At 31.5% G+C, this 25,758-nt stretch overlaps 1 protein-coding gene across 7 annotated transcripts in view; it reads right to left on the bottom strand.

Annotated features, from left to right (window-relative positions):
- LOC129920633 (protein lava lamp) overlaps window positions 1–25,758 on the bottom strand; it is a 44,697-nt gene extending 18,939 nt beyond the window's left edge. For 2 of the 7 annotated variants that reach the window (XM_056002052.1, XM_056002053.1), the window contains exons 1-7: window positions 25,074–25,631; window positions 19,258–19,776; window positions 13,358–14,065; window positions 3,979–5,911; window positions 3,729–3,901; window positions 1,485–3,585; window positions 1,294–1,425 (exon numbers count right to left, since the gene is read on the bottom strand). In XM_056002052.1, the coding sequence (XP_055858027.1) occupies window positions 1,294–1,425; window positions 1,485–3,585; window positions 3,729–3,901; window positions 3,979–5,911; window positions 13,358–13,770 (4,752 nt within the window). In that variant the 5' untranslated portion in view covers window positions 13,771–14,065; window positions 19,258–19,776; window positions 25,074–25,631. The other 5 variants (XM_056002048.1, XM_056002049.1, XM_056002051.1 and 2 more) reach the window with 5 other exon arrangements.

The raw sequence follows: 25,758 nt of genomic DNA, 5'->3' as shown, positions 1-25,758 counted from the left end.
ATCCTAAAATTAAATTTTGACATGCACTTATTTGTCACACCTTTTAATCACTTTACCTTAACCTTTATGTATGAAATATCTCCCATCCTTCAGAAAATTAGACATTACTAATAGTTTTCTTCCGATATTTTAATTTTACTTTTATATAACTTCCTAGGTAAAACTGCTTTATTGTTTTTGAACTCCGAGCAAAAAAAAAATTATTTCAAACAAAAAATATTCTTTGAGTGCATACAGCCAATGTTGAGGCATGCTAGTGTATAAAAGAACCAGAACTGTTGATAGAGCATTAGAAGATCTTTTTGTTTAAAATAGAAGAGAATAAAAACTGTAAATATATGTGCACATACTGATCATGGTATACTGTATGCGGTATTCTCTACAATATTGTGTACTACCAGTTGTATTGCTTTACAATATTCATACCGCTACGATATACCGTTGCAGTGTGTGATTACCTTAAACCCGAGTTATAAAACAGAAGAGATTATAATATGTATAATAGACTATTCGAAAAAAAAGATCGATCATACTAAGTTTATACATAGAAGTTTATACAGAGAGATTATACATAGAATACTATGTTCTATTAAGTGCGCAGCTTTGTTTCCTCCGTTTTTCGATAGATGCGTGGATTAGTTATTGTTGCTGAGATTGATGGAGAGTACATCGGTATCGATCGCGCTTCCAGTTTCAAGAGAGAAATGAAAAACTATATGAATAGGAAGTACCTCTACCACCGTACTCTCCAGACATTGTTCCTTTCGACCATTTGTTTTAGTCTATAACTGCATTTCCACTCATATGAAAAAAATCAAAAAATGTATCGATTCATGAATCGCGACAAAAGACGCATCGTTTTTTAAAGATGGTATCCCTCAATTGCCCAAAAGATGGCAAAAAGTGTTGCGCTAGTGGCAGAAACTTTTCAAATAATAGATAGTTAAACACTTTGTGAGAATAAAGGCTACAATTTGGGGGAAAAAACGGCGATTGCTCATTCTTATGATTAAAAAGCAGATGCTTATAATAATCCAAGTATGTTCACCGATTAAAAATAACATTAAAAAAAACCTGTAGTATTCTTATATAAGCGAATAGTATGTTCAATAAAAACCTAATCATTACCAAAACGAGAAAAGTATCTAGTTTTTTTTTACTTATTTACAACGATGAAAACATATTATATCTTTATAGTAATCACCCTGAACCTTTTTTGAAAAATGGAAGCAACGGCAAATGTTTTTTTCCCAATTTTAAATACATAGATAATTTTTTACTAGTTCTACTTACTTTTTCCATATTGCGGCGGAATGTTGTTGGAACTGGGATTTGTTCTGGGTTGAGTTTAACTTGACGTACAATGTCCTTTATCATATCAACGAAAACCGTACTCTGACTTTGTGCAAGAAGATCTTGTGATATCTATAAAGCAGTATAAGCGAAAAACTTTTATTTAATTATTTATTTTTTTTTAATTTTACCAAATTGTTAGCAACATCTATAGGGTTTACATCGCTGATATCGAACTTAAAGGTGATGGTTTTAGGTTTGTTTTCCATATGACAATCAACTACAGTATTGTTCTCAATATTGGTAACGCTCAATTTAGGAATTTTTTCTGTGCCACGATTGGTACGTTTCGATTTGCTTGTCCTTGGCTTCAGTTGAGAACCATTATTATTGCTAGTTGCTAATGTAGGTGATGCTGCTAATTCTTGATTTGTCTGATCTTGTTGTTGCTGTATGTCGTTTTGCTGGTGCTGCTGTTGGGAAATTGGTTGAGAGGACTGCTGATTCTGTTGATGTATAAGGTTTTGTGATTTATGAATCTGAGGTGATACTTGTTGGTGTAGTTGCTGCTGTTGTTCTTGTGGTTTTTGCTGAAACTGCATTTGCTGTTGATGTTGAAACTGCTGTTGCATTTGCTGATCGACCCGTTGCTGGTGCAGCTGTGTTACCTGTTGTTGCTGTTGTTGTAACGGATTTTGAATATATTCTGATTGCTGTTGTTGGGGGTGCTCAGTTACTGAAGTCTGGTTGGAGTAATTAGGAACTATTTTTACCTGATGTGGTGTTAATGGTGGTTGCTCGAACATATTTGATACTTGAACTTGCTGCAGTTGTTCATGTTCCTGATTTAAGTATGGAGGTGTTTGAAGTTGTGGCTGTTGCTGTGTTTGAACAATTGGTACGTACTGTGCAGATGTCTGCTGCTGTTGACTGGGAATAGATATATTGTTTTGTTGGGGTTGGTATATTTGTTGTTGTTGTTGTTGTTGATATTGCCCTACCTGGTTAAGCTGAAATTGTTGTTGCTGTTGTTCAAATTGATTTGGCTGTTGACATAATTGTTCACGAGTTATTTGATTCTGCAAAAGTGCTTGATTTTGTTGTTCAGATGAAAGTTCCAACTCATTACCCTTTTTCATTTCAACAAAAGCAACATCTCCAGATGTTGGAACTTGCATTTCATTAACATCTCCACCTTCTACTTTACCAGGTATATCATTATTAATAAGCACAGGGCCACTAGTAACTTCTTGTTGGCTTTGTAATTTTTCATTATCTTCACGAAATGCGACAATTGCAGGTGCATTAGTTGTACCACCAACAAGCAGCACAACACCATTGCCATCTTCATCTTCGTAATAATCATCATCATCCTCTTCTTCTTCCAAATGCATTATTTCACTGTAGTCCCAGTTTGTTTCATACATTTCTCTCTGTGCAATTAGAGCCAGTTTTTCTAGTCTTGACTTCTCATTCTGCAGCTGCATCTGTGTTTGTCTTTGTTTCCGTTCCTTTTGCAATGACACAATCTGAACTTTAAGCATTTTTACCACAGCCCGGGAATCTTCTTCACTTATAATGCCAGCCTTACACATATCCATACAAACAGTTTCACAATCATCATTTTTTATATCAAATTCGAACTGAATTGCTTCGTTTTCCTTATGTTTGTAAGATCTTTTCTTTGGATCTAATAATCTTAAACGAAATTCAATATCATTCTTATCGGGATTATTCAGAAATTCTTCCGTTGTTGTTGGTTCTAAACGTATACCAATATCTTCACCGAAAAACTCAGAGTTTAATAAATCCTTACAACTCGGACGATCTTCTTTTTTCAATTGAATACATCTTTCTATTATTTCACGAACCTTTGGGTTCTCGACTTTATCGAAGCTAGCCGGTTTTATACCAGATATTACCTTTTTATAAATCTGAGCAGGCCCGGAACATTCATTGTAAGGGTATTCAGAAATAGCCATTTCCAACATACACATACCAAACGCATACACATCCACAGCTTCGTCATAGTGTTCTTCATACATTTCCGGTGCCATAAATTCGGGTGTACCAATTACCGATTTAGCAAAACTTCGATTTTTTAGGGTAGCCAAACCTAAGTCTCCAATTTTAACACTGCCAGTTGTACCAGTTATAAATATATTATCACATTTTAAATCACGATGTATTATAGGCGGGGTGCGAGAGTGTAGAAAATGTAAGCCCTTTAATATTTGACGGCACCATGATTTCAAAACTTTCGGATTAATTTTCTTGAAACGTCGTAGATATCTGTAGGTGTATAGTAATATAAAAGTTATGAATGAAAGAAATATAATGTATTCACATATACAAATGTTATATATGGCCGTACAAGCGCATTCTGACATTGGCTGGTATTTGTAATGGAAACTGATATTTAAAAAAAAACTTACGCTTTAAGTGTTCCTGAAAGCATTAATTCAGTGACTAGGACTATATTTTTTCTTTTTCCAACATTTGCCTCCCAGTAATTGTAAAAGCGTACAATATTTGGATGCTGTAGTTTTTTAAGCATTTCAGCTTCTTCACGAAAACGATTACGTTCAGCCTTATTTACTTTTTTATCCTGTATTGAGAAAAAAAATTTAATATAAGTCCTAATTTTGTATTGAAAAAAATAAATGTTTATATAATATAACTCACTAATAATTCACACCAAGCTACTGCAACTCCAGTTTGAGTATCTAAACCACGAAATACAGTCTTAAAAGATCCCCTGCCAACTTCTTTATCATATTTGAAAAATCGACCACACGGTGACATTCCAATTGGTTCATCGTCTTCATCATCTTGTGGTTTGCTTTGTTTTTTCAGTCGGTCTACGACTATTTTCCCCGAATCTTCAAATAAAGCAGTCTCAGTATCTCCGACTTTATGAAATTGCTCTTCCAAGTGTTCAGCTTCTCGTGATAAAATTTCAATATTGTCATCATAATCCCTTGGGAATTCAGTCTCAATATCGGCCGAATCTAAAAAAAAATTCCCACCCTTTGTAAATTGCGAAAAGTTATTATCGACTGATTTCCGTACAAAACGATTGTTTGGACAAAACTTTTCAATGGCCGTTGATATTGTCGACGACGATGTTGGGGGTGTTGTAACAGCTAAATTTGAAGGAGAAGACTTTAACATTGATATAGGAACGATGGAAGTTTTATCACTAAATGCTTCATCAACGCCGCCGCTAACGCTGCTTTCACTACCACCACCATTACCTTCACGAATGGTATCACCGCCGCACGACGAACTCTCAGCGGGTAAGGTCTTTTCTAAATCATCACTAGGTTTTTTTGTTTGTGAGTTATCCAAAGTTGTTTCGATTGACAAAACTGATGGTTCGCATTTTACGGCTGCATCCGAAATAATTGTTGGCACATTTGTTGACAAAGTTTTACGTGATACTATTGTTTCTTTGGAGTCAGTACTATCACTGGCATAAGATGTATCTTCACTTCGATCCCGGTCATGGTCCTGATTACTAGTAGACGAGGCTAAATTCTTTGCTTTAGGTTTTTTATCTTGATCCATATTGGATTTTTTTCTTGTTGAAAATTTAGCACTGTTGTGTTTTACATCAACTTTACGCGATGAACTGCCACATTCGGTTGAAGGAACCTGTTCAAGAAAAGATTTTCTATTTTTAATGGACTTTTTGCTTTCAGAGAGCCTAAAAGTTGGTGCATTTGTTGATGACGAGCTTCCAGTGTTTCCAACGTGCGAATCACTACTATCAACTGTTGTGGACTTTATTTTGTAACGAAGATCAATGACACTTTTTATTGTGTTTCCACTTCCAGTACTTGTAGTAATGCCTCTAGATGGCACAGAATTCTGTCTTTGAATTAGCTTGATGGGTGAAGTGTTATTGCTCTTGCTTTGTTGTATTTGAGTGTGTTGATGCTGTTGCTGTGTATATAGAAAGCTGTTGTAATTATTATTTAAATTATATTCTCTTATTCCATTTAAGATTGGCTGATTATTTATTTCGCTATCGTCACTTACAACAGAAATAAAATTATTGGATGATTCTTCAGCGGCCTCACTTCCAATTGGTACTGTGGTACCAGCACTCCCAACTGTAGCAGAACTGCTAGCTAAGCTATTGCTTCGATTATTATCGTTTGTGTTAGCAATTGATCGGGTCGCCGAAGAGAATTCCAATAAAACTCGACTTAACAAATTACCCGTGATGGCGGCTGTTGATTTAGCGTTTGATGAATTTCTTAATGATGTGACGGTTGCTAAAGCTGCTGATATAAGACCTCCTGCTGATTGTGACGAGGATGATGAGTTGCTTTGTTGGTGTTTTTCTAAATTAAAACAATTATTTATATGCTCCGAATTATGGTGATGTGAATTTTGCTGTTGACTCAAAGACGGTAGATTCAGTACTGATGGTGATTGTCGAACTTGTACCTGCTGCTGTTGCTGTGCTATTGATGAAGATATTGATGACGCCGAATGGCATTGATTTGGTACAAAGTTCGCTGTGCTATATTTCCTTTGTCGAACTAAGCCTTTGGAATTAAAATGTAATTTACTGCTATTGTTACTGTTATTGTTGGAACTAGAACTCCTTTATTTCAGGATCACAGTTTTGATTTTAAGAAGAAAAAGAAAAAAAAAGTGTATATTAACAAAACAAAATTTTTAATAAATAAAGAAGATAAATATGTATTATATTATATCGTGTCTACCATACATGCATTTTAAAAAGAATTATAGAAATACAAAATACACGTTAATGAGCCACAAAAATACTTAATAAAATGCCAAATATCCACTTAAAGTAATTCGGATTCCAAAAACTTACTACTAAATAAGTTTAGATCATTCTATTCTATAGACCAGTCAAGTGTTCTTCTCAGACACAATTAACACCAGGGACCCTGTTCTGTAACTTTATCACTGGCGATATAAAATCCATTTGCTTCTATAAATAAAGCAAAATTTCTTTCAAATTCCGAATTTGTGAACTAAAAAATTAAGATTTTTTTAACGAAATTTCTTTTATTTTAATTAGATGTAATAGATTTTAAAGTCATTGAAACATTTTATCGCCAGTGATAAAAGTTACAGAACATGGGCCCAGAAGTCCTTTTTTATAGATAATACCATTAATATACATACATATATCATACTCATACAATGTATGATTTCGAAAGTTCTAATATATTATTTTTGTTTCATAGAAACGTTGAATGAAAAACAGTCATACATTAATTATGATTCTGTTTAATAGAGTTCAACCGTAAATCGTTTTGATATTATTTTGAGTAAATTCAGCACACATTTCAATCAGCAAATCAAAATGAGTTTCATATTTATAATTTAATTACAAGGAATATACATATCTAATGTTTACTTTGTCTTTTTTTTATTTTGTAATTTTAAAGAAGACAAGTAGCGGTCACAACTTGTTTTGAATGAACCATACAAATTTAAAAACGCACCAACTAAAGCCACAGCTAAAATTGACGCAAGATGGCGGAAAGGTGCAAATATACAGAGCACAATGGTGTCGGAGCCGAAATCGCAACTGAAATAGCTGTCAAAATATTGAATGTACGCGAAGGAATATCATGCCTATTTTATAAATTACATACTTCTAGTCAAAACAAACAAACAAACTAACTAAATGTATATAAATAATTTTAATGTTTTTCTATAATCCATATAATTTGTTTTATATTTGATCTATGAAATAGGGTTCAACTCTTAAATTCGGTACAGAATTTTGAGTCATCATTAAAATTAAAATAAAATTGCTCATGAATACGGTATTTGAAAAAAAAGGTATTTCAGGTTAAATGTTGAAAATGTCGGTTCACATATGAATGAAAATATTGGAAAAACCTATCTTTTCGGTGTTTTTTTTTTTTTAACGGATATGGTGACCGTAAACTTATGGTAAAAACGTAGCCTACCAACTATTACTTTTCCAGCATTCATTTAGCTTCTTTTATCTTTTAAAAAATCAAATTCAGTTCTGAAAAGGTACAAAAATTATATAATGGAAAATTACATAATTACAGAAGTCGAATACTTTTAGAACAACATTTTGGTTTCTGTTATTTATGGAATATTCTCAACAATGTTACACCATTTTAAAAGCCATTTGTTAGCAGGGTTATTCAAGGTTTCATATTAAAAGACAAAATTGAGATATCTTATCATTTGTAGCCACGGCACATGAAAGACCATCACAGGGTGACCATTTTTTGTTTTTTTTTTCTTTTTTTTTTCAAATGCCTATAACTCACAAAATACATCGCTAAGATTTTTTAAATTATTTATCTGATAGCTCTCACCACCTACCCCATCTACCGTTTTCGTTTCGATGTTGACTTTTGGGACACCCTGTGTATATCATAAAGGAGATGCAACTTTATATAACAAGCCAAAACACACAAACCTCAACTTAAGATATCTCAAAATTATTATTTCGCACAGAAAAACGTACGTTTTTTAATATAAATTTTAATTCGTGTGGGGTTCGTCGGATTGATATTAGAAAACGATGGGAAGCCTCCCAGTTTTATATTGTTTCTGAAATTGACTGAATGCATTTACGTTTACTTGTATCAGGAGTTTTCAAGTCTACCTTTATTCTTAGTTCGCTTTTGTATCAGAACGCTGTATGAGATTGCTTTTTGACGTTGTTCCGATTCTGAGGAACTTTTTTTTAACATACAAGCTCAGTCGGTCGTGTTCTATTTTTGGGGGAGACGTCCGTCGGTTATTCTGTTGACTTGACCAATCATCGAGAAGTTACTTCTAAAACCGAAGTGGTTTTTAGTACTCGGCCTTTTTTTTCAATGTATAATTTTTTTTCATATAGAAAAGCCAACAGTTTTTTATAAACAACGTCTACATTAAACCTTTAACAAGCTTTATGCTTAATTAATTCATGTTTGAAATAAAAACATAAACTTAATTTAATGATTATAACTTCGAAAATTACATTAGTATGTATGTATACAAAAATTCAAGAAAAAAGAAAAGTAAAAAAGCCAAAAACCAAATCGCAGAACAAGAAAGAATCAATAATTTTTAAATAATGAAATTTTGTAAGTAAGGGAAATTTAACTGAAAAACCAAAACCATCAAGTGATTTAAGGGTGATTTAAAAATTAAATTAGTTCGTGAGAACGGTATGTAAAATGTAACTGATTGCCGGCTTAAACGGCTTGCCGTAAATAAATGATTTAAACTGTGGCTTTGATGAATTTTGTATTGTAAAAGTCTGGTAAATTTTCTTTTTACACGCTGAATTTTGTTGAAATTTGTCTCATTAATTGGGCTCCATACGGTCGAAGAATATTCAATAGTATTTCGGACCAATGAGTTTAAAAGAGTTTTTAAGGTTTCAGCCTTGCGAAAAAACTTTCCAGTTCTGAGGATAACACGCAGTTCTAGCAGCTTTGTTTATGACATGGTTATAGTATACATCTAACAACAGCATAGAGTCAAATATGACTCGAAGCTCGTTTTAATACGGTACCCGTTGCTTTTCTTTTACAAGTGAAAAGTAAACTAGCACCTAGCAATAAAATTGAAGGACGTCGTTTTCCTCGTCATCGGGTTCAACACCACGTATGCTCTGGTAAGCTCTTTATCTTTACTTGTGAAAAGTTTCGTTCTACAGAAGTTGCAAGACGAATCTCCTTTGCGAACCACAACAATTTATGCTCTAATTGCTTGGGATCTGGACATAGCCACACCACACCAATGGTCCAAGTAATTACACGTGTCGAGTCTGCAACGCCCATCATCACACGCTTTTACATTGTGAGCTACCATCATACTGTACCGCAAACCACATCTACCCCCAGCTTCTCGCCAGCAAATGCTTCACATTCTAGGCATTATGTACTTCTTGGTACCGCAATGGTACAGGTTTTGAACAAGTCTAATAGGCATCAGCCAGCCAGACTCCTTTTCGACAACGGATCACATGCTTCCCTCATTAGCGAAAGCTGTGTACAGCGACTTCATCTAAGGCGTACATCAGTGACTACAGCAATTGAAGAAATTGGCGCCACAGACGCCGCACAGAGTGGTATATTCGCCCATTTCTTGGCCAAAGTGGTATTTTTTTTCCATTGCCAACTGTGGTTTATTACTTTTGGAAAAGCTTAAAGGCATTCGGATCAATACTCGAAACTCCCAAAGCTTTATCTTGTCACAAAGTGCAACGCGATCAATCGAAAGTCAGAAATATTTAAAGTGGCAAATCAATTTAGGATAAGGCGCGAATTGCATGCACCATTAAAAGTTTTATAATTTTAGTTTAATTTTTTTTTTTTTTAATTTTAAAAGCTATGGATATTTACTGATGAGGTATTAATTTAACTATGTAATATGTTTTGGATTTTTATTCATGTGATTGTGTATACGGGCTATAGTATAGCCTTACGTGAATTATGAAGAAATATGCATTTCTTTTTTGTTTAAGACCTATTTTAATATGTTTCTAAATGCTTCTAAGCGGTCAAATTTGTTTTTGTTTTTTGTAAAGTTATCAATATTTAAGTGTGTAGTAAAGGACGCCCCAAAGTGCCCTTTTATAAAATATTTTATTTTGTTTGTTGGTACATACCATATTTGGAAACTATTATTTGGTGTTAATATGTTCTAAATATGTTAATAGTGACTGAAGTAAAAGACGAAGAATCGAAGGCTTTTGATCAACAGATATAGAAAAGCTAGCATTGTAGTAAAAAAATCTTCAGAGAGCTAAGAAATATATCAGATTTTTTTCGTTTTTTTTTTTTTTTTAAGCAATATTATTCATGGATAAAGATATAAGATATGTACTTTTGGCTTCAGATTCAAATACCAAAACGTGCTGTTTAATAAATAAAAAAAAATTTTAAATGTTGCCTCTATAGGGCGCTATATTCAATTTATTGTGGCGTCATATAAAGTATAACCGGGGAACAAGCATTGCGCTTCCAACGATACCTAATTTGTCAAATTACAATAAGTGGTTTAGAAGCTATGATAGAACACATCAACCTACATGCATGCGTACATACATACAAACATACATACTATCATCCATAACCCTTCTTTTGGCTTTTGCTGTTTGAACCGAATACCACACTGTGCGACGATTTTGCTCCATAATTTGTCGTTTTTGACTATCAACTATCGACTATCAAGTTAGCCGATTTCACCCCCATGGCTTTTACTAAACAGCAAAGAATTTTTTTTATCTCCATTCCAACTACTATCTACTATCCAACCAAAACTTTTGCAATAGTTCATTCGGGTTACCTAACCTAGATATTCTTACATCCTCATTAAATTAGAGTAATGTTATTCTTGTGTGACAAGAATTGGGAGGGATTTTTTGAAAACTTTATTTTCAAAAAACTTATTAACTTGAAGTAAATTAACTTACGTTATACATGGAGACAAATAAAGCACTTAGAAACATGTTACTTAAGATAAAGTCAGAAATTAAAAAAAATGTTTCTATGGTAAGTATCGTTAATAACGATAAAAAAAAAACTTTTTTCATTAAAAGCTAGATCTTGTGTATTGAGTCTGGTCATAGGTTTTTATGGTATTTTCCTTTTTTCTCGCTGAATTGTACGACACTATGGACTGAAAACAAACATATGAAATTTTATTTTGGCTTTCTTTCGCTCCAGCACAAATAAAAGGTAATATAATTATTAAAATTATATAATTTTCTGTGCTTATAACTTTTTTTTGCCTTTTCTTTCGTTATTGTCTTTTCTTGTCTTTTCTTGCCTTTTCCCATAATTGTCATCTTTTAAACCTTTAAACCTACATTCAAATAACTTATATATATACAAACAAAAAACTAACTTGCTCAATCTACAATATTCTTGCATTGTTAAGCATATACAATAATACATACAAAACATCCAATCAGCCCTATCTTAAGTTTCACGTGAACATTTTTCACTCGAAATATTATTGTTCGCCAGGAATTATAAACGTAATTGCCCGAAGAGAATTATATTTTTCAGCTGAACTGCAGTTTCATATTTTACCAAAATTTAAGTGAGAAAAGAGCTGTCGATACGGGGAGTTTTTCGAACGTGAACTCACAATGCAGGAAGAGTGAAATATAATTTTTTCCGATAGAATCATCGTCACATCAAAAACTCACAATAGGGCTCAACCAAAAAAGATTCCAGTGAAAATATCTATGCTTACTTGTAAGAGTTTCATCCTTCGAAAGAGAGAAAGAAAAAAAAACCATTGGAAAAGTTTTCAGATTTTTGTAAAAATCAAGACCGGCAGCAAAAAAGACAGTCGCAAAAAATGTTTTTGGCATGTTCAGTTTTCGCCGAAAAAGGGACTTGAGAGATTAGAACAAATAAATTGCGTTATTAGAGGGCACACAAAGCAATAGCTCTCTGCAAATACTGAAGTGGCTGATGTTGATTGCATCAATTGGGCAGATGTAGAGAGATCTTTCAGATCGTTTAAGGCGCTTCAGCGCGCGTGTTGTTTAAGGACAATCAAAGGCGCTTGTTGACTAAAAATTGTAAAAACTCAGGTAGTTCAAAGCTAATATAGTTAATTTGTATAATTCATTTTATTTTTTATAAATGCTTTTTTGTGGATGTTTTATTTTACCTCTTTTTTAATTTTTAGATGCTCAAAATCCTATCCCTGTTAGTAACAATTTCTTGATTTTTTCTTAATCAAAATCGTAGGAGCCGTTTTTGAGAAAATTAACCGTTCTGTACAGTGTCCAAAAAACTGCTACATACCAAGTTTTTAAGTAGATCGGCTCAACCGTTTAGGCTGTAGTTTTTTATAAAGCCCAACAGACATCCTGCCAGAATGACAGACTGACAGACGGACTTTCTAGACACACTTTTTTCGCATTCTCTATCATCTTAATATTATGTTTGATTGTTATTACAACTTTTATTTTTACGAATGCAAAACATGATACATATTGTACCTATACTATGTATGAAAAAAGGCGAAAATGAAGCAATTTGCGTTAAATATTATAAACATTTCCAAGAAAATATGATTCTTAACAACATTTTCATATAAATATTTTGTTTTCAATTTTTTTGTAATCTTATTGAGTTTTACTTAAGGAAAAAATATGAACGTAAAACAAAATAACAACAATAAAATTAACTCATTTTTCCGGCAAAACAAAATCTCAAAATAAATATATGTTTCATTGGTTTTTTCCTGTGATGAAACTAACATTTTCAAACAAATACACAACACCATCCATATTTAGCACAAGGTTAGCGTTTTGTTTAGTTTTGCCTGAACATAATATGACATATTTACCCTTTTTGCGATTAATATTATATTATATACATATATATTTATATTAGGGTGGTCCTTATTTTACTCTTTTGAGAAAATTGAGTGCGACGCCCTCTAGATTGGTTCAAAATCATTTTTTTGAAGTATTTCCATTAAAAGTTGACCAGTTTTTTCATGAATTAGGTTATTTATCAACAATCATTGATTGAGGGGTTCAGAAAAATAATAATGGGTCAAATCCATTCCTCTACAAGTTGTTTGTCATAATTAAGTATTTCATTTCCTCTTAAATAGAATGAAAGAAAGAAATTCTGCACACAAAGAGCTATTGATCCGTCAAACATTTTTTTAAGTTTATTTAGTTTCTGATAAAGAGGCTCTCAAAGTTCTGTATAATGCATACACTTCAATTGGACTTATTATTATTCTGAACGCCTAAATTGATAGTTGACATTCGCAGTTCGGATGATTATGTCAAATATTCATTCTTATTATTTTCGAGCAGATACAAATTTAATTTTGTTCGAATTAGTGCTTTTAGCTTGCAAACACATTACATAAAAGCAAAATCAAGGAAATATATGTAGGTGGGTAGTAGATTTAGACTGTATAACATATATTCTTCTGAGAAGAAACACAAGAAAAAAAATATATAAATACTTTACATTGTTACAGTTATTACATTAAATAAATAAAAGGTTTTTTAATTTAAAAAATGAGAATAACGGGTGCACACCTGTTTCTTTGATGAACGTATTTCGTTGAATTTATGTTTACACCGCTAGAGGCCGTTGTTGTCGTTGTCGACCATAAGCTGCTATTTGCGTTCGTACGATTAAAAGGTAATGTGTTGTGAGCAAGAAATTCCAAATCACGACTAACCAAATAAGGACGACGTGCACTTGTTATGCTACTACTACTTGCAAGTCCGGTACCGGGCAAGACGACCCGTTGATTTAGTTGTTGTTGATGATGGATTTGTTGTTTTTTCGATACTGTTGCTATTGAATTGTTACCATTATTTATATTTCTATTATTAACTTCACTCTGATTGCAATCAGCATTGTTAGTATGTTGTTCGGTTTGTAGCAAACTTGATTCCACAGAGACACATTTTTTACGTATACTTGTTCGCTTTTCGGCATACATGTCTGCCAAAACAAACTGAGTTTAAACTTTCTTTGGAAGTGCTCGTCTGCTCTTCGTCGTACTTAGCTGATCCTCGTCCTGATCCAAATGTATTTACTGTGTGTGCAGACATGTATTTTGTTTCTGATGTTTTGTTTATCTTTTAATAATGTTTAGAGAGCATGCGTTAGCCGATAGTTCTATAGGTCGTGCATGTGATACGACTGGATTAAAAACCATTAGCATGTCTGGTATAAATTGTCCAATTCAATTTGTTGTATCATCAAGAAGAAGGATAAGAAAACGACATGGTTGGCTTAATAAATTAAAAAAAAAAAACAAATACACGCACAAATCATTAAGAAGATTGTGTTTTTTTCGTCTGTTAGAATTTTTTTTCATTAAATGTATGTATGAATAAGATAAAGTATATATTTTTATGTGAACAAAAAAGTAAAGGAAATAAAAGAATAGAAAAGAATGAAATTAATGGAATGATTTTTGGTTATGTACAGAACAAAAAAAAAACTTTTGTGCGTTTATATAAAAAAAAGCTTTGTGTTGAGTTAGGAAAATTTATTAAAATTTGTTTTTGCTTACAAAGGCTATATGAAAAAAAAGATAACTACAGGTATTTAATATTAAGACAAGGGCTCATATCCAAAAAGAATGAGCTTAAGCTCAATCTCACTGTTCAGTACATTTTCTTGTGATCTATCTCAAGAAAATGAGACAGATCTCAAGAAAATGTACTGAAAAGCGAGATAAGAGCTTAATGTTTCTTGCATACGACCCAAGGTCTCTAAAATTCACATATCAGTATACAAGCGCCTTGTACAACTGTAAACTTAATAGCTCAATGCAGTGAAACTTACTTCTTGAATTTTTTGAACCGTCTACAATTCATGTGAGAATGTTTCATTCACTGTTTTGGTAAAAAAAAAAACGTGCCTGAACAAATATTAATCTTAAGCAATGTACACCTGTGCGGTTCTTATTCCGAAAACTGCTAATAACTTTTGTTTCCTATGAGATATGGGGTTTTGGTCCTTAAAAAATAAATTTTAAATTACAATATATATCTGCCCAACATTTATTAACTTAATCAAATACAGGAAGATTTCACAAATTTCTTCGTGCGTTCATTCCCGAAGAAAAAATTAAAAAGACCGCCCCAAAAAAATAAAATTTCATACTTATAACAAAAAATTAATTGTTGCGTTTATGTCAAATCAGTTGTGGATGTCCAGTTTTTAAAACGACTTCTAGCCATGTTCGTACAGAGATGAATCAGTCTTGTAGGAATCCTCTAATATAAATGTTTGTTTATTATTATTCATTAATCAGAAACCTGAACCTGAAGATGAGAAGAATTCTCGAAAACGTTTGTTTAAATAAACAAACATTTATATGAGAATAAGAAAATATTCTTAATCTATTATTTATTAATAGAATCGATGTAGTTTCCAAGAAAGTAATTTATCCGATACTAATTCAAATTTATTGGTTCTTCATTAAAATCCGTTTTGCAAATTTGTTTTGTTTAGCAAGCATTTGATTGTTTTGAAAAGAAATTATACATTTTTGAAGTTATTACGTTTCAATAAAGCAAAAAAGGTTTAATGAAGGAAATGAATGTTAAACTTTGTAGTTTATTTGAATTATTTATGGTCAATTTCAGGAGGGTTATGTGCTCGACCGGTAGCAATCTCCCATCACTTTTTCATCGAAGGACTACATCAAGTGTTTTATTTGTGAAACTGATTCAAATTTATCTTTTGTCACAAATATGTATAAACTTTCATTCACGTTCATTAAGATCAGTAGATTTTATTTATCAAAGATTTAATAGAACGATCTATGGTTCACATGAGCCATTGTATGCTGCTTGCACTTTATTTAATAAGTATTTTAATTTAATTGATTTTAATGTGTCAAAAAATTGTTTAAAAACTAAATTGTATATATATTTGCAATCTCAGAGCTAATAATTATTGTAATTTGTAGCTAAATAAAATAAAAATTTATGTTTATCCGTTACATAATAGCTTCTAAAATCATAATCGCAATTTCGTACATGTGTTATCGTTGGAAGTGTCTTGCTCATTCGCTGGTTATAGGCTTTTGAGATCACATTAAATTTATTTTATTTATTTATAAAAAAAATGTTTACTTTGGTTCGCACTGAAATTTTTTTAAGGAAATTACTCTGTTGATGCCAATACCAAAAACTTCGTTTAGTGCTAGAAAAACTTCTTTTCAATATCACTTTTAATGAAATTGATACTTTCATTGAGCATTAGATATCCAATTTTTATTTTGTGCCAGTTTTTACCCTCATTCTTATGTAATATCAAACAATTTGTAATAAACATGACTTATAACTACGCTGCCAACCATCCGTACTGGTTTACCCGAGACTGTCCCGTATTTCAAAAGCCCGTCCCGGGTTTTTATTTAAGAGAATCGGTACGAGCATGTGTCCCGGGTTTAGTTATTTGTCCCGTATTTGAACATTTCTAGATGTTTGTTTCTATTTACATCTTTATACTTTTCAAAACAAAACAAAATAAAAATAACGTATGAATGAAAATGCAAATATTGTGATTGTTTTTTTCGGGAATAGTAGCAAGGCTATACGAATGGAATTCGTGATAAGACCGATTATTTCCTTTTTTCTGTGCATAGCGCTGCAGTTGAAAAAAAATAACAAAGCTAACGTCTGAAGATAAAACTTTGACCTTCTCCCAGACAACCCAGAAATCAACATGAATTATACAAATCAATTATTCTTTATATTCCAATTTATACTTTTATAAATATAGTCATACACATGCAATCAACTGCATACTTACCAATGCGAATCCACCTACATATCTAATGAATATTAAACAATGCAACGAATTTATCTGTAAATTAGAATAAAAAACCCAAAATTGTCATATTTGTCAAATTGCACGCGCGAGTGTGATATTATACACACGAAATGAATTGCTAGGAAAAACCCAAGAGTCATAATCATTTTTTATCAAAAAAACTAAACCGACTTCTATGGATCGAAACTATGGTTTTCTCATGGATTCTATAGTCAAAACTGGACGAGATTGAAATGGAACCACAATGCATGTACCAGCTTTCAAATATAAAAAGAATCATCACAATCAGACGAATTGACAAAAACAAAAGAAGAACAAAATAAACCTTTTACAAAATCAAAGACAATAACTATGCAAAAAATATCTACTATCAAGCTGAGGTAAGGTAATATCATTAGCGTTTTCATTTTTGTTCTCTTCTGCGCATCTGCGCAAAATTTTCAAGATGGCTATATAAAATTATGACTTTTGATTTGTCAAAGTTAAAAGCAACAACAATTTCCAAGAAAAACAACAACAATTTCAATAGGGCACCTATCAAAAACATAGGTGCCATCTTACTTTCTTTCATTTAACAGTCCTTGTTACTGACTCGAAGATGGACACAATCCCGAAAATCCAGAATCCGGAAACGCAGAATCTCGAAAATCCAGATCCCCAAAAACCCAGAATCCCGAAAATCCAAAATCGCGAAAACCTACGCGAAAATAAAACAGAATAGGTAAGAACTCTTCAAAATTGTCTGTTCAGGGAGACGGACACAATCCCGAAATTTTGAAACCAGAAAACCAAGAATCCCGGAAATCCAGAATCTAGAAAACGCAGAATTCCGAAAGTCCAGTATCTCTAAAACCCAGAACCCCGAAAATCCAAAATCCCGAAAACCAAGAATCCCGAAAACGCAACACCTAGAAAAGCCAAAATCCCGAAAATAAAAAAGAAATTCTATTTCACTGAAACTTTAATTGAAACATACAATAAAATACCGATTAAATAACAATTAAAACATTCAATAACTTAAATATTAAAACTCACAATAATTTTGATTTTAGTTCAACGATTTTTTCTCACTTAACTCAATCACACTTTTTTCTTGGTTAAAGTTGGATTTAAGTTAACATTCAGAGAGAACGAGACCCACACATCTTTTTCGGAATTAGATTCCCATCATGGGAACAGAGGAATAGGTAGTTGACTTCAAAGCCGGCATCGTGGGTTCGAGCCCAACGGTCGGCTCAGAAGTTTTTTCTAAATCGCCAGCTTAACTGAAGCCACCTGTGCGATAACATGAGACAATTTTAAACTATGTCTTCTCCTCTGTGCCACGTATTTCAGTGTTATATGTTATTCATTCGTTCTTTCTTTCTTTCTTTGTCTTTCTTTCTGTTTTATTAATTTCTTGTGCTGTAAAAGCCTATTGACTAATTTTCCTAAGCTGCAGTGTTTCTAGTTTGTAGATTTATCTTCGGAATGGATTAAAATGTAATGTATCAATTAAATTTTGATTGTTTACTTGATAATTTTTCTTTTAATTATCGATTTTTAAGGATATATGAAATATTGCCAAAACAGTTAAAATTTTATTGCTACAAATTTAACCCTCTGTCGGCACACAAGTGCGAATTTGGCAGGACAAAAATAAAAAAATTATGATTTTTCAAAAAAGTGGCCACAAAAGTCTCTTTATAAAGGTGAAAATATATTTTTTTGGAATCGTGAAAACAATATTCGAATTTCTCGAAAAATTCTACACCAATTTCATATTTGATTCTTTATAAAATATTGACATAGAAAAAAGTTCTAGCGACATGAAAAAGTACCTATAAACCAGATTCGGATCCTGTGTGCTTATTACGTCACAAAAAAGAGGTGTGCCTACAGAGGGTTAAAGCCAAACTTTAGAACTTGGTACACTTTTACATCTCAGTACTTTTTGTGCCAGCATTATTTAAGCATAGAAGAACTTAGCTCTTTTTTAACAGTCATGTTTTTGTTGTGATTTCACTACTTTTTGCAAGGTATTGTTGTAAAATTTATAAATCTATATTATTTGGTTATTCTAGCAATTTTCCCTAGAAAATTCTTCTAAGGCAGTTGTGTGACTGTATGAAGTACCAGTCTTTTATATATTTCGAATATCTAAGTTCGGAGACCACGCCTGATTAGAGAATGTCTATTTTTACAATATTTCTTTTGCGTAAGATTCTACCAAGCTGTTGTAGTGGCAACAAACTTCATCCTAAATGTTTCAAATATCATTAACTTATTTTCATGCACTGAATTGAAAATCAACAAAAGTAGGTATTCTACAACTTTTTTTCTAACATTTTCAGCAATCTTATGAGTCACGCAAAATTTGAGTAAAAAAACATGATGTACCCATATTAATGTCCGTATCCGTACATAAATTGAAGCAATACATTTTTGTGTTTGGCAGAGCAATTAGAAGCATTGGTACATTCAATGTTAATATGTAAAGATAAAGATAATGTACAAAAACAAGAAATAAAAGAAATATGTTAAAAAATGATACAAAACTTCAACAAAAAGATGAAAATATGAATGTAAAAACCACTCATATAGATTAGGAAATGTTGGAGTATTATTTTTTATTATGAAAAACACCGCTTACCATTTAGCAGGAGCTCCTTTAGAAAATGATGATTCATCACTTTCGGCCGCATTGTTATTTAGTCCAGAGACGTCTCCTTGTCGCTGAACAAGTTCACACAAATGTTGCCCAATGTTTGCTAGACGTTTACTTTGTACGTTTTTAAGAAATTATTATAAGAAAATAAAATCAAACAAAATAACACAACACTTATATTAATTTACAATGATGTCCGCTGATTTAGTTATTTTCTTAACTTTACTAGTTTCTTCTATATATATTTTTCTTTTTTTATTGACGTGGCACTTTCATTTATTGATCATGAAGCTTTATTTTCGGTTAATTTAATGTTCTCAAAAGTATCATCGTATTTTGTGACGATTTTTATTCGTTTAACATTTTTTGTGATATTTAAAAATCAAGGAATATATGGTATCAGTTCTTGCATTTTTTAAGTTAAGTTCTACGCATGTTATTACTATTCAAGGTGTTTGAATGTTTGCTTCTTTTAAGTAAGTTAAAATTAGAATTTATAAAATCCTGAAAAGAAAAAAAAAGTAATTGAATTGAGATACAAATTTAATAAAGTGATTGAACAACGTTCATTTTAAAGTAGGTATGTGTCCTTAATTACACTGTTCAAGTCGATATCTTAGACATGTGCGCCGTTGATTGTTTCACCTTATTTCGGACCTGAGAAATCGATTGGCATCATCAGTTTTTCGATTTACGGTACGGTTAGGTTAGGTTATAGTGGTTGTCGGGCGAAGTACCCGACACAGTTAGACCCATATTAGTTAAAAAATGCCGGTGTTGCAGTTTTTTTTTTCAAAATATTTTTTTTTAATTTCATAATTTAAATGATGTCAAAAGATTATTTATATTATTTACAAAAAAAAGGTATGGGAGTAAAGGACAAGATTAAATCGTTTAGGCGGTAGAAGCTATTTTCTCACAAATCGACTTCAAATGCAAAAAAAAAATGTATTACAACACAACGGCAACACATACATTATCAAAATATACATATTTAGAAAGCCAGTAGTTTATTCATATCTGTAAATTAAAATCAAGTAAACTGAATGAAGTATTCTTGAAAAAAAAAAATGGTCTTCAAACTCAGAATTTTATGAAAAAATTAAATTACAAAAAATTAACTTGTCTTTTTTCAATATTTTTCTCAATAAAGTCAATTTTTTTCTCTTTTGAAGTCAACTCACAATAAATGTGGCCGACAATTTTTGATTGGGCAAAATGCTAAAAATTATTGAAAATTCTTCCGAAAAAAAATTTGTTCGAAGCCGAATCGATTTCTCAGGTCCGAAATAGGGGAAAACAGTCAACGGCGCACATGTCTAAGATATCGACTTGAACAGTGTAATTAAGGACACATACTTTAAAATGAACGTTGTTTGAAAAAAACTTGCACATTGTTCAAAGAAAAACTTTTATAATGTTTTAGCTAACATTTCAATAGATTAGAGTCAGAATAATATCCATCCAAATTTCATATATCCCTTTATGTTCAACACATCGAAAAATAATAAGGAGTTACAAGGCTTGATCGCATTAGAAGTAAGAAGATCTGAGAGAGCTACATGTTAAAAATCGAAATAAAAATCTTTCGAAAAATAGAACACATCACATAGAATAATAATAATTTCGTAGCATATGCAAATCAAATCAATTAATATAATTTTAAATTTAATTAAAATCTTAGTATACTTAAAAACTAACAAAAAACAAAACTTCCTCGTCCTGTTAAATCAATATGTAATATCCAGAAACTTGCTGATAGTTAAAAAAAAAGTTCTCTAGTAGAAATAATTAGTACGAAAAAGTAAAAGCTTCTGGTCCATATATAAAATTTCCAGAAACATATGTATGTATTTAAAAAAAAAAAGTTTTAAAATTTTGATAAATAAAATGTACGACTGGATCGCACGTACTTGCTCTTATGATTAAAGTTGCCTAGAATGTTAAAGCTTTTTATAAACTTCATAAAAGAATACTTTTTATTAAATTTTATCATTAATTTCATACGAAATGAAAAAAAGTATTAAAAGTTGATTTTAAAATTACGAAAATACCTTTTAAACGGTTTTAATCGGCAAATGAAGTATGATTTTTTATATCTTTGATACCAGTTGCAAAGGGGTTACGTAAAAAAAATCGATTTTCGGATTGTTATTGGACTTTAGTCAGTTTTTTCTCTTTCGTTTAGTTTTATCGCCCTAGCTCTAGCGTAACTCCTTTCCTAAGAAATAATTTGGTACAAGGGTTTAAGTCAGAAAGTTTTTAAAATTGTGGTATTAAGGGCGTTAGTTGACTTAACTCCTTTGTATTTATGTTAATTTTCAAATAAAAAATCTGATTCAAAGTCAAGAGGGAGACAGAAAAAGAATAACCATGATAAGTCAAAAGACTTTTTTTTTAACTTCCATTTTTTGGTCAATAGCATATGGATGGATATCATACCTGATACCTAGATACCTAGATTTACAAACAAAAAATTGAAACTTCGATCTCATTTTGCAGAAAACTCTCTTCTCTGACTTTGTGAAAGAATTTTTTTTTAATTATTGGAAACGTTTAAAAAAAAAATAATTTTTTGTACCTATGTACGTACAAAAATTTGAAAAAAAAAAATTTGTATGGCATTTTAAAGAAATTATTTAAGCTTATTCAAACAAAATTTCAAACAAATTCATGGAAAAAAAATGATAAAAAAAGATTTTTCAAAAAAAAAACACTGAAACACATAGGTATGTACATATTATTTTTTAGAAATCCAAAATTGACTTGTTTCAATTTTTTTCTCAATTTTTTATTAACCGATCTTGCAAATAAATTTGCGTTGAAATCGTATTAGTGGCTTATGAAAAGTCAGATATTAAAAACACGTTTCTGACAGGTAACGTTAATAACATTCCAAAAAAAATTTTTATACGCCACAGTACACAATGTTGTTTTTGACCAAAATCTTTAGTCGTTTTTGAGAAAAACAACCTTTTTCAATTACTATTTATTAATTATTTATTTAAAATTAGTTTAAAAAAAACAGCTTTAACGATTTAGAAATTTTTTTTCTTAAAATGCATCTGATTAATAGAAATTAAACTGCATATTTACTTTGAAGTTCAATTCGATTGAATTATATTGTTATTTTAATTTGAAAAACGAATTTTAAGTTTTTTTAAAACTTTTTATTTCATATGCATTTACCAAATGCATATATAAAAAGTTTTAAAAAATTGACTATCTTGAACTTTAAGTTCGTGCGACCCAGTCGTGCATTTTATATTTTTCGTAAAAGACCAGACGAGCAGACAATCCAGAGTTCATTATTCCAACAACAAGTTGGTATTCAGGAAAAAAAATTGGCACCATTTTTTTTTACCAAAAAAGTGGTTGGAAACGTATTGTTATGCGGCCTTCGAATAAATTTAAGAATGTCACGCTATTCCTCAATGCAAACAAAAAAAATAATTAGACTGACAGACAGACTTCCGGGACTCACTTTTTTGGCATTCTCTATCATCGCAATGTAATGTGTGATTGTTATCTCAACTTTTTTTTTGTATGAATCCATGCATAACTTGTTATATAGTACCTACATACATATATCGCAAGTAAAACCAGTCAAAGTCTAAGAATGACACCATTGATTAAGAAACAGGTTGTCCAAAGTCCTAGAATTTTACCATATATACTATTATTCACATTTGATTTACTAATAAGACGAACAAAATTCATTCAAAAACACTTTGCAAAGAACGAACGCTTCTATCGAGAGCACAGTCTTATCACCCAAAAAGTGCTATATAACGAATGACACTACCTCGATCCTAAGGTGGGAGAGACATTATAGCACTTTACCACCAGCAAAAGATTAATCATAGGAATTATTTCATATCCCTCTCATCTGAAGAACTAAAAAAAGTTGTCATCGAGGTAGGCAGTAGTTTTACACCCCTGATAGGTGTAAAGGTGGTTGAAAAGAGTCGAGCTCTATGCAAAAACTGAAGGATTTATTACCGCCATTCAGAATAATGGTGGGCCCTCTGAGATGCTATCAGCTAGTTCTGAAGGTATTCTGCGTTTGTAGTCTTTTGACGTCAAACTTTCATACAATACCCGGTTTTTCGGTGCCATGAATATCCGTATTAAGATGTGGGAATCGCGAAGTGACGTCACATAATTGTAACCAAACAGTTTTTGTAAAAAAAACTCGTTTTTATGAAAAATTCAGAAATAAAAAAAAAGAAATCCCTAACTTTCGAAAGTAAAAAATGGATAAAAAAAAATTACTATGTTATACTTCATAACAGCACAGGGCCTCTATTCTGTAACCTTATTACTGGCGATAAACGTTTTTCTACTTCTAAAAAATCCATTTTCTTCCATAAATAAAGCAAAATTTCTTTCAAACTCAGAATTTGTGAACTATGTTAGGTTAGGTAGAAATAGCTGTCAGGACCACTTATTGGTCCGTTGTGATACTATGATTTTGCAAAGAAAGGTTGAAGATGTCAGTATTAATTAGTTCACTAGTATCTTCTAAGAAATATTTTTCCAAGTATTTTTCACGTCTGCTGGAAAGGGCAGGACATGAGCAGAGAAGATGTTGGATTGTTTCTTCTTCTTCCTCATCAAGGCAACTTCTACAAAAGTCGTTAGAGACTACGCCAAGTATTATGGCGGGTCTACCTATGACACAGTGTCCTGTTAGGACACCTATTACATAGCTGATATGCAATCTGCTTAGAATAAATTTTTTTAACGTTTTGGATCTAGCCTAGGCCAGATTTTTTAACCATCTTAGGTTTGTTGCTTCTATAGCTTCTTGCTTCAGCATGAGTTTGCACGTTGCAATTGCTATACCAATATTTGATTTGTTGTGTAAAATTGGTATTAGAGTTCCATTTCTGGCGAGTTCATCTGCTTCGCAGTTTCCCAGAATATCTCTGTGACCCAGCACCCAAAAGAGGTGAATGTTAAATTTGTGAACCTAGAAATTATGATTTTTAACCAAATTTCTTTTATTTTGATGTGATAAAATGGATTTTAAAGTCATTCAGCCCTATTATGAGTTTGACGTGGAATGTTTTCCGTGAAGAATATTTCAAAGTTAAGACCTCGAAGTACAATTAAATGCAAAGTTAAGAATGTCAAAACCTATGCTATGACTGTTAAAGAGAAAATCACTATATTAAATAATTGAGTGGTTAAGTTCCCAATCTGTCCATAATGCACTTTGTCATTCGCGTAAATGCGACATTTAAATCTATAACCTTTGATCTATCAGGAAAAGATTACTACATCCCTTTCCAAACTCCACTTTTAGCCCGAAAACATAATTTTCCACCGGTTGAATTGTTATCATGTGCGCAAAGCCCATATCAATGTGGAATTTATAAAACTTTATCCCAACAATACCTACGAAAAGTAACAGTTTATTAAGCAAGTAATAACATAAAAAACAAACTAACTAAAAACTCTAATAACCTCTGTTAAACAGACTCTAATATGTATAGATAAATGTTTACAAACAAAAACATTAATATCAAAAGAATACCCATAAAGAAATATTTGTCTACTGTCTCACTCAAGCATATAGGAAATTATATATCTCCATTTCCATAGTCAAAAAGTTAAATTCAATTAAAAAATATAAAATTAAAAAAGTCCAAGTCGTATCATAAAAACAGCTAGGTTTCCTTATGGTATAATATTTCTAAAACCAAAACAACATTCCTCCATGAAAATAGAAATAAAATCATATTACTTTCTGGGAATTAGAAAATATATTAATTTTATTTTCAATCTTTACATACCTTACGAACTTCATCGTTTCAGATTGTTTTTTTTTTTTTTGCATTTGCATATTTTTTTTTTATTAATTCTATTTCCTACACACTGTCTCAGCTAGTATTTTCATTTGCGAAATTAATTAAGAGAATTTTTGTTTAAATGGTGCCTGTTAGGAAAAAAATTAAATAATTTTCCAATATTTCCACTTAACAAACACTATAAAATGACAATAAAAAAAAATATATCTCAACAGATCAAAAGGCTGCGTACGATTTAACGAAACGAAAAAAAATAACCAAATGGATTCATGACAAATTCACATTCAACAACAAAAACACGAGACTCATTCTATGATACCAACTAAATTGACCGTTTATAAATTTATGTACATGTTTTATATATTTGTTTATGTACATGGAAATAATATAGGACATAGAGACAACACAATGATCGGCTTTCACTGAACAAGGTTTTTTTTGTTACTATTTTTTTTTTTGCTTAGTGGAAAATTATTCCCGGAATTTGTTTTTTTTTATTTTAACTATTTAGTTCTCAAGGAGAAATTAGAAATATTTTTTTTTTTTAATGAAAGAAAATACCTTACGAAACCACAGAAACGAGACACATAGAATTAGTACTCGTGTTCTATTGTGCTTAGAAAACATAAAGGACGGTGTTCATTTTGACGTTTATGTGTTGCTTTCTCAC

The sequence above is a fragment of the Episyrphus balteatus genome, chromosome X (genome assembly GCF_945859705.1).
Source record: "Episyrphus balteatus chromosome X, idEpiBalt1.1, whole genome shotgun sequence".
NCBI classification, from domain to species: Eukaryota; Metazoa; Arthropoda; class Insecta; order Diptera; family Syrphidae; genus Episyrphus; species Episyrphus balteatus.
The sequence above is the reverse complement of the archived record's forward strand: the minus strand, read 5'-3'. Positions and strand labels throughout refer to the sequence as shown.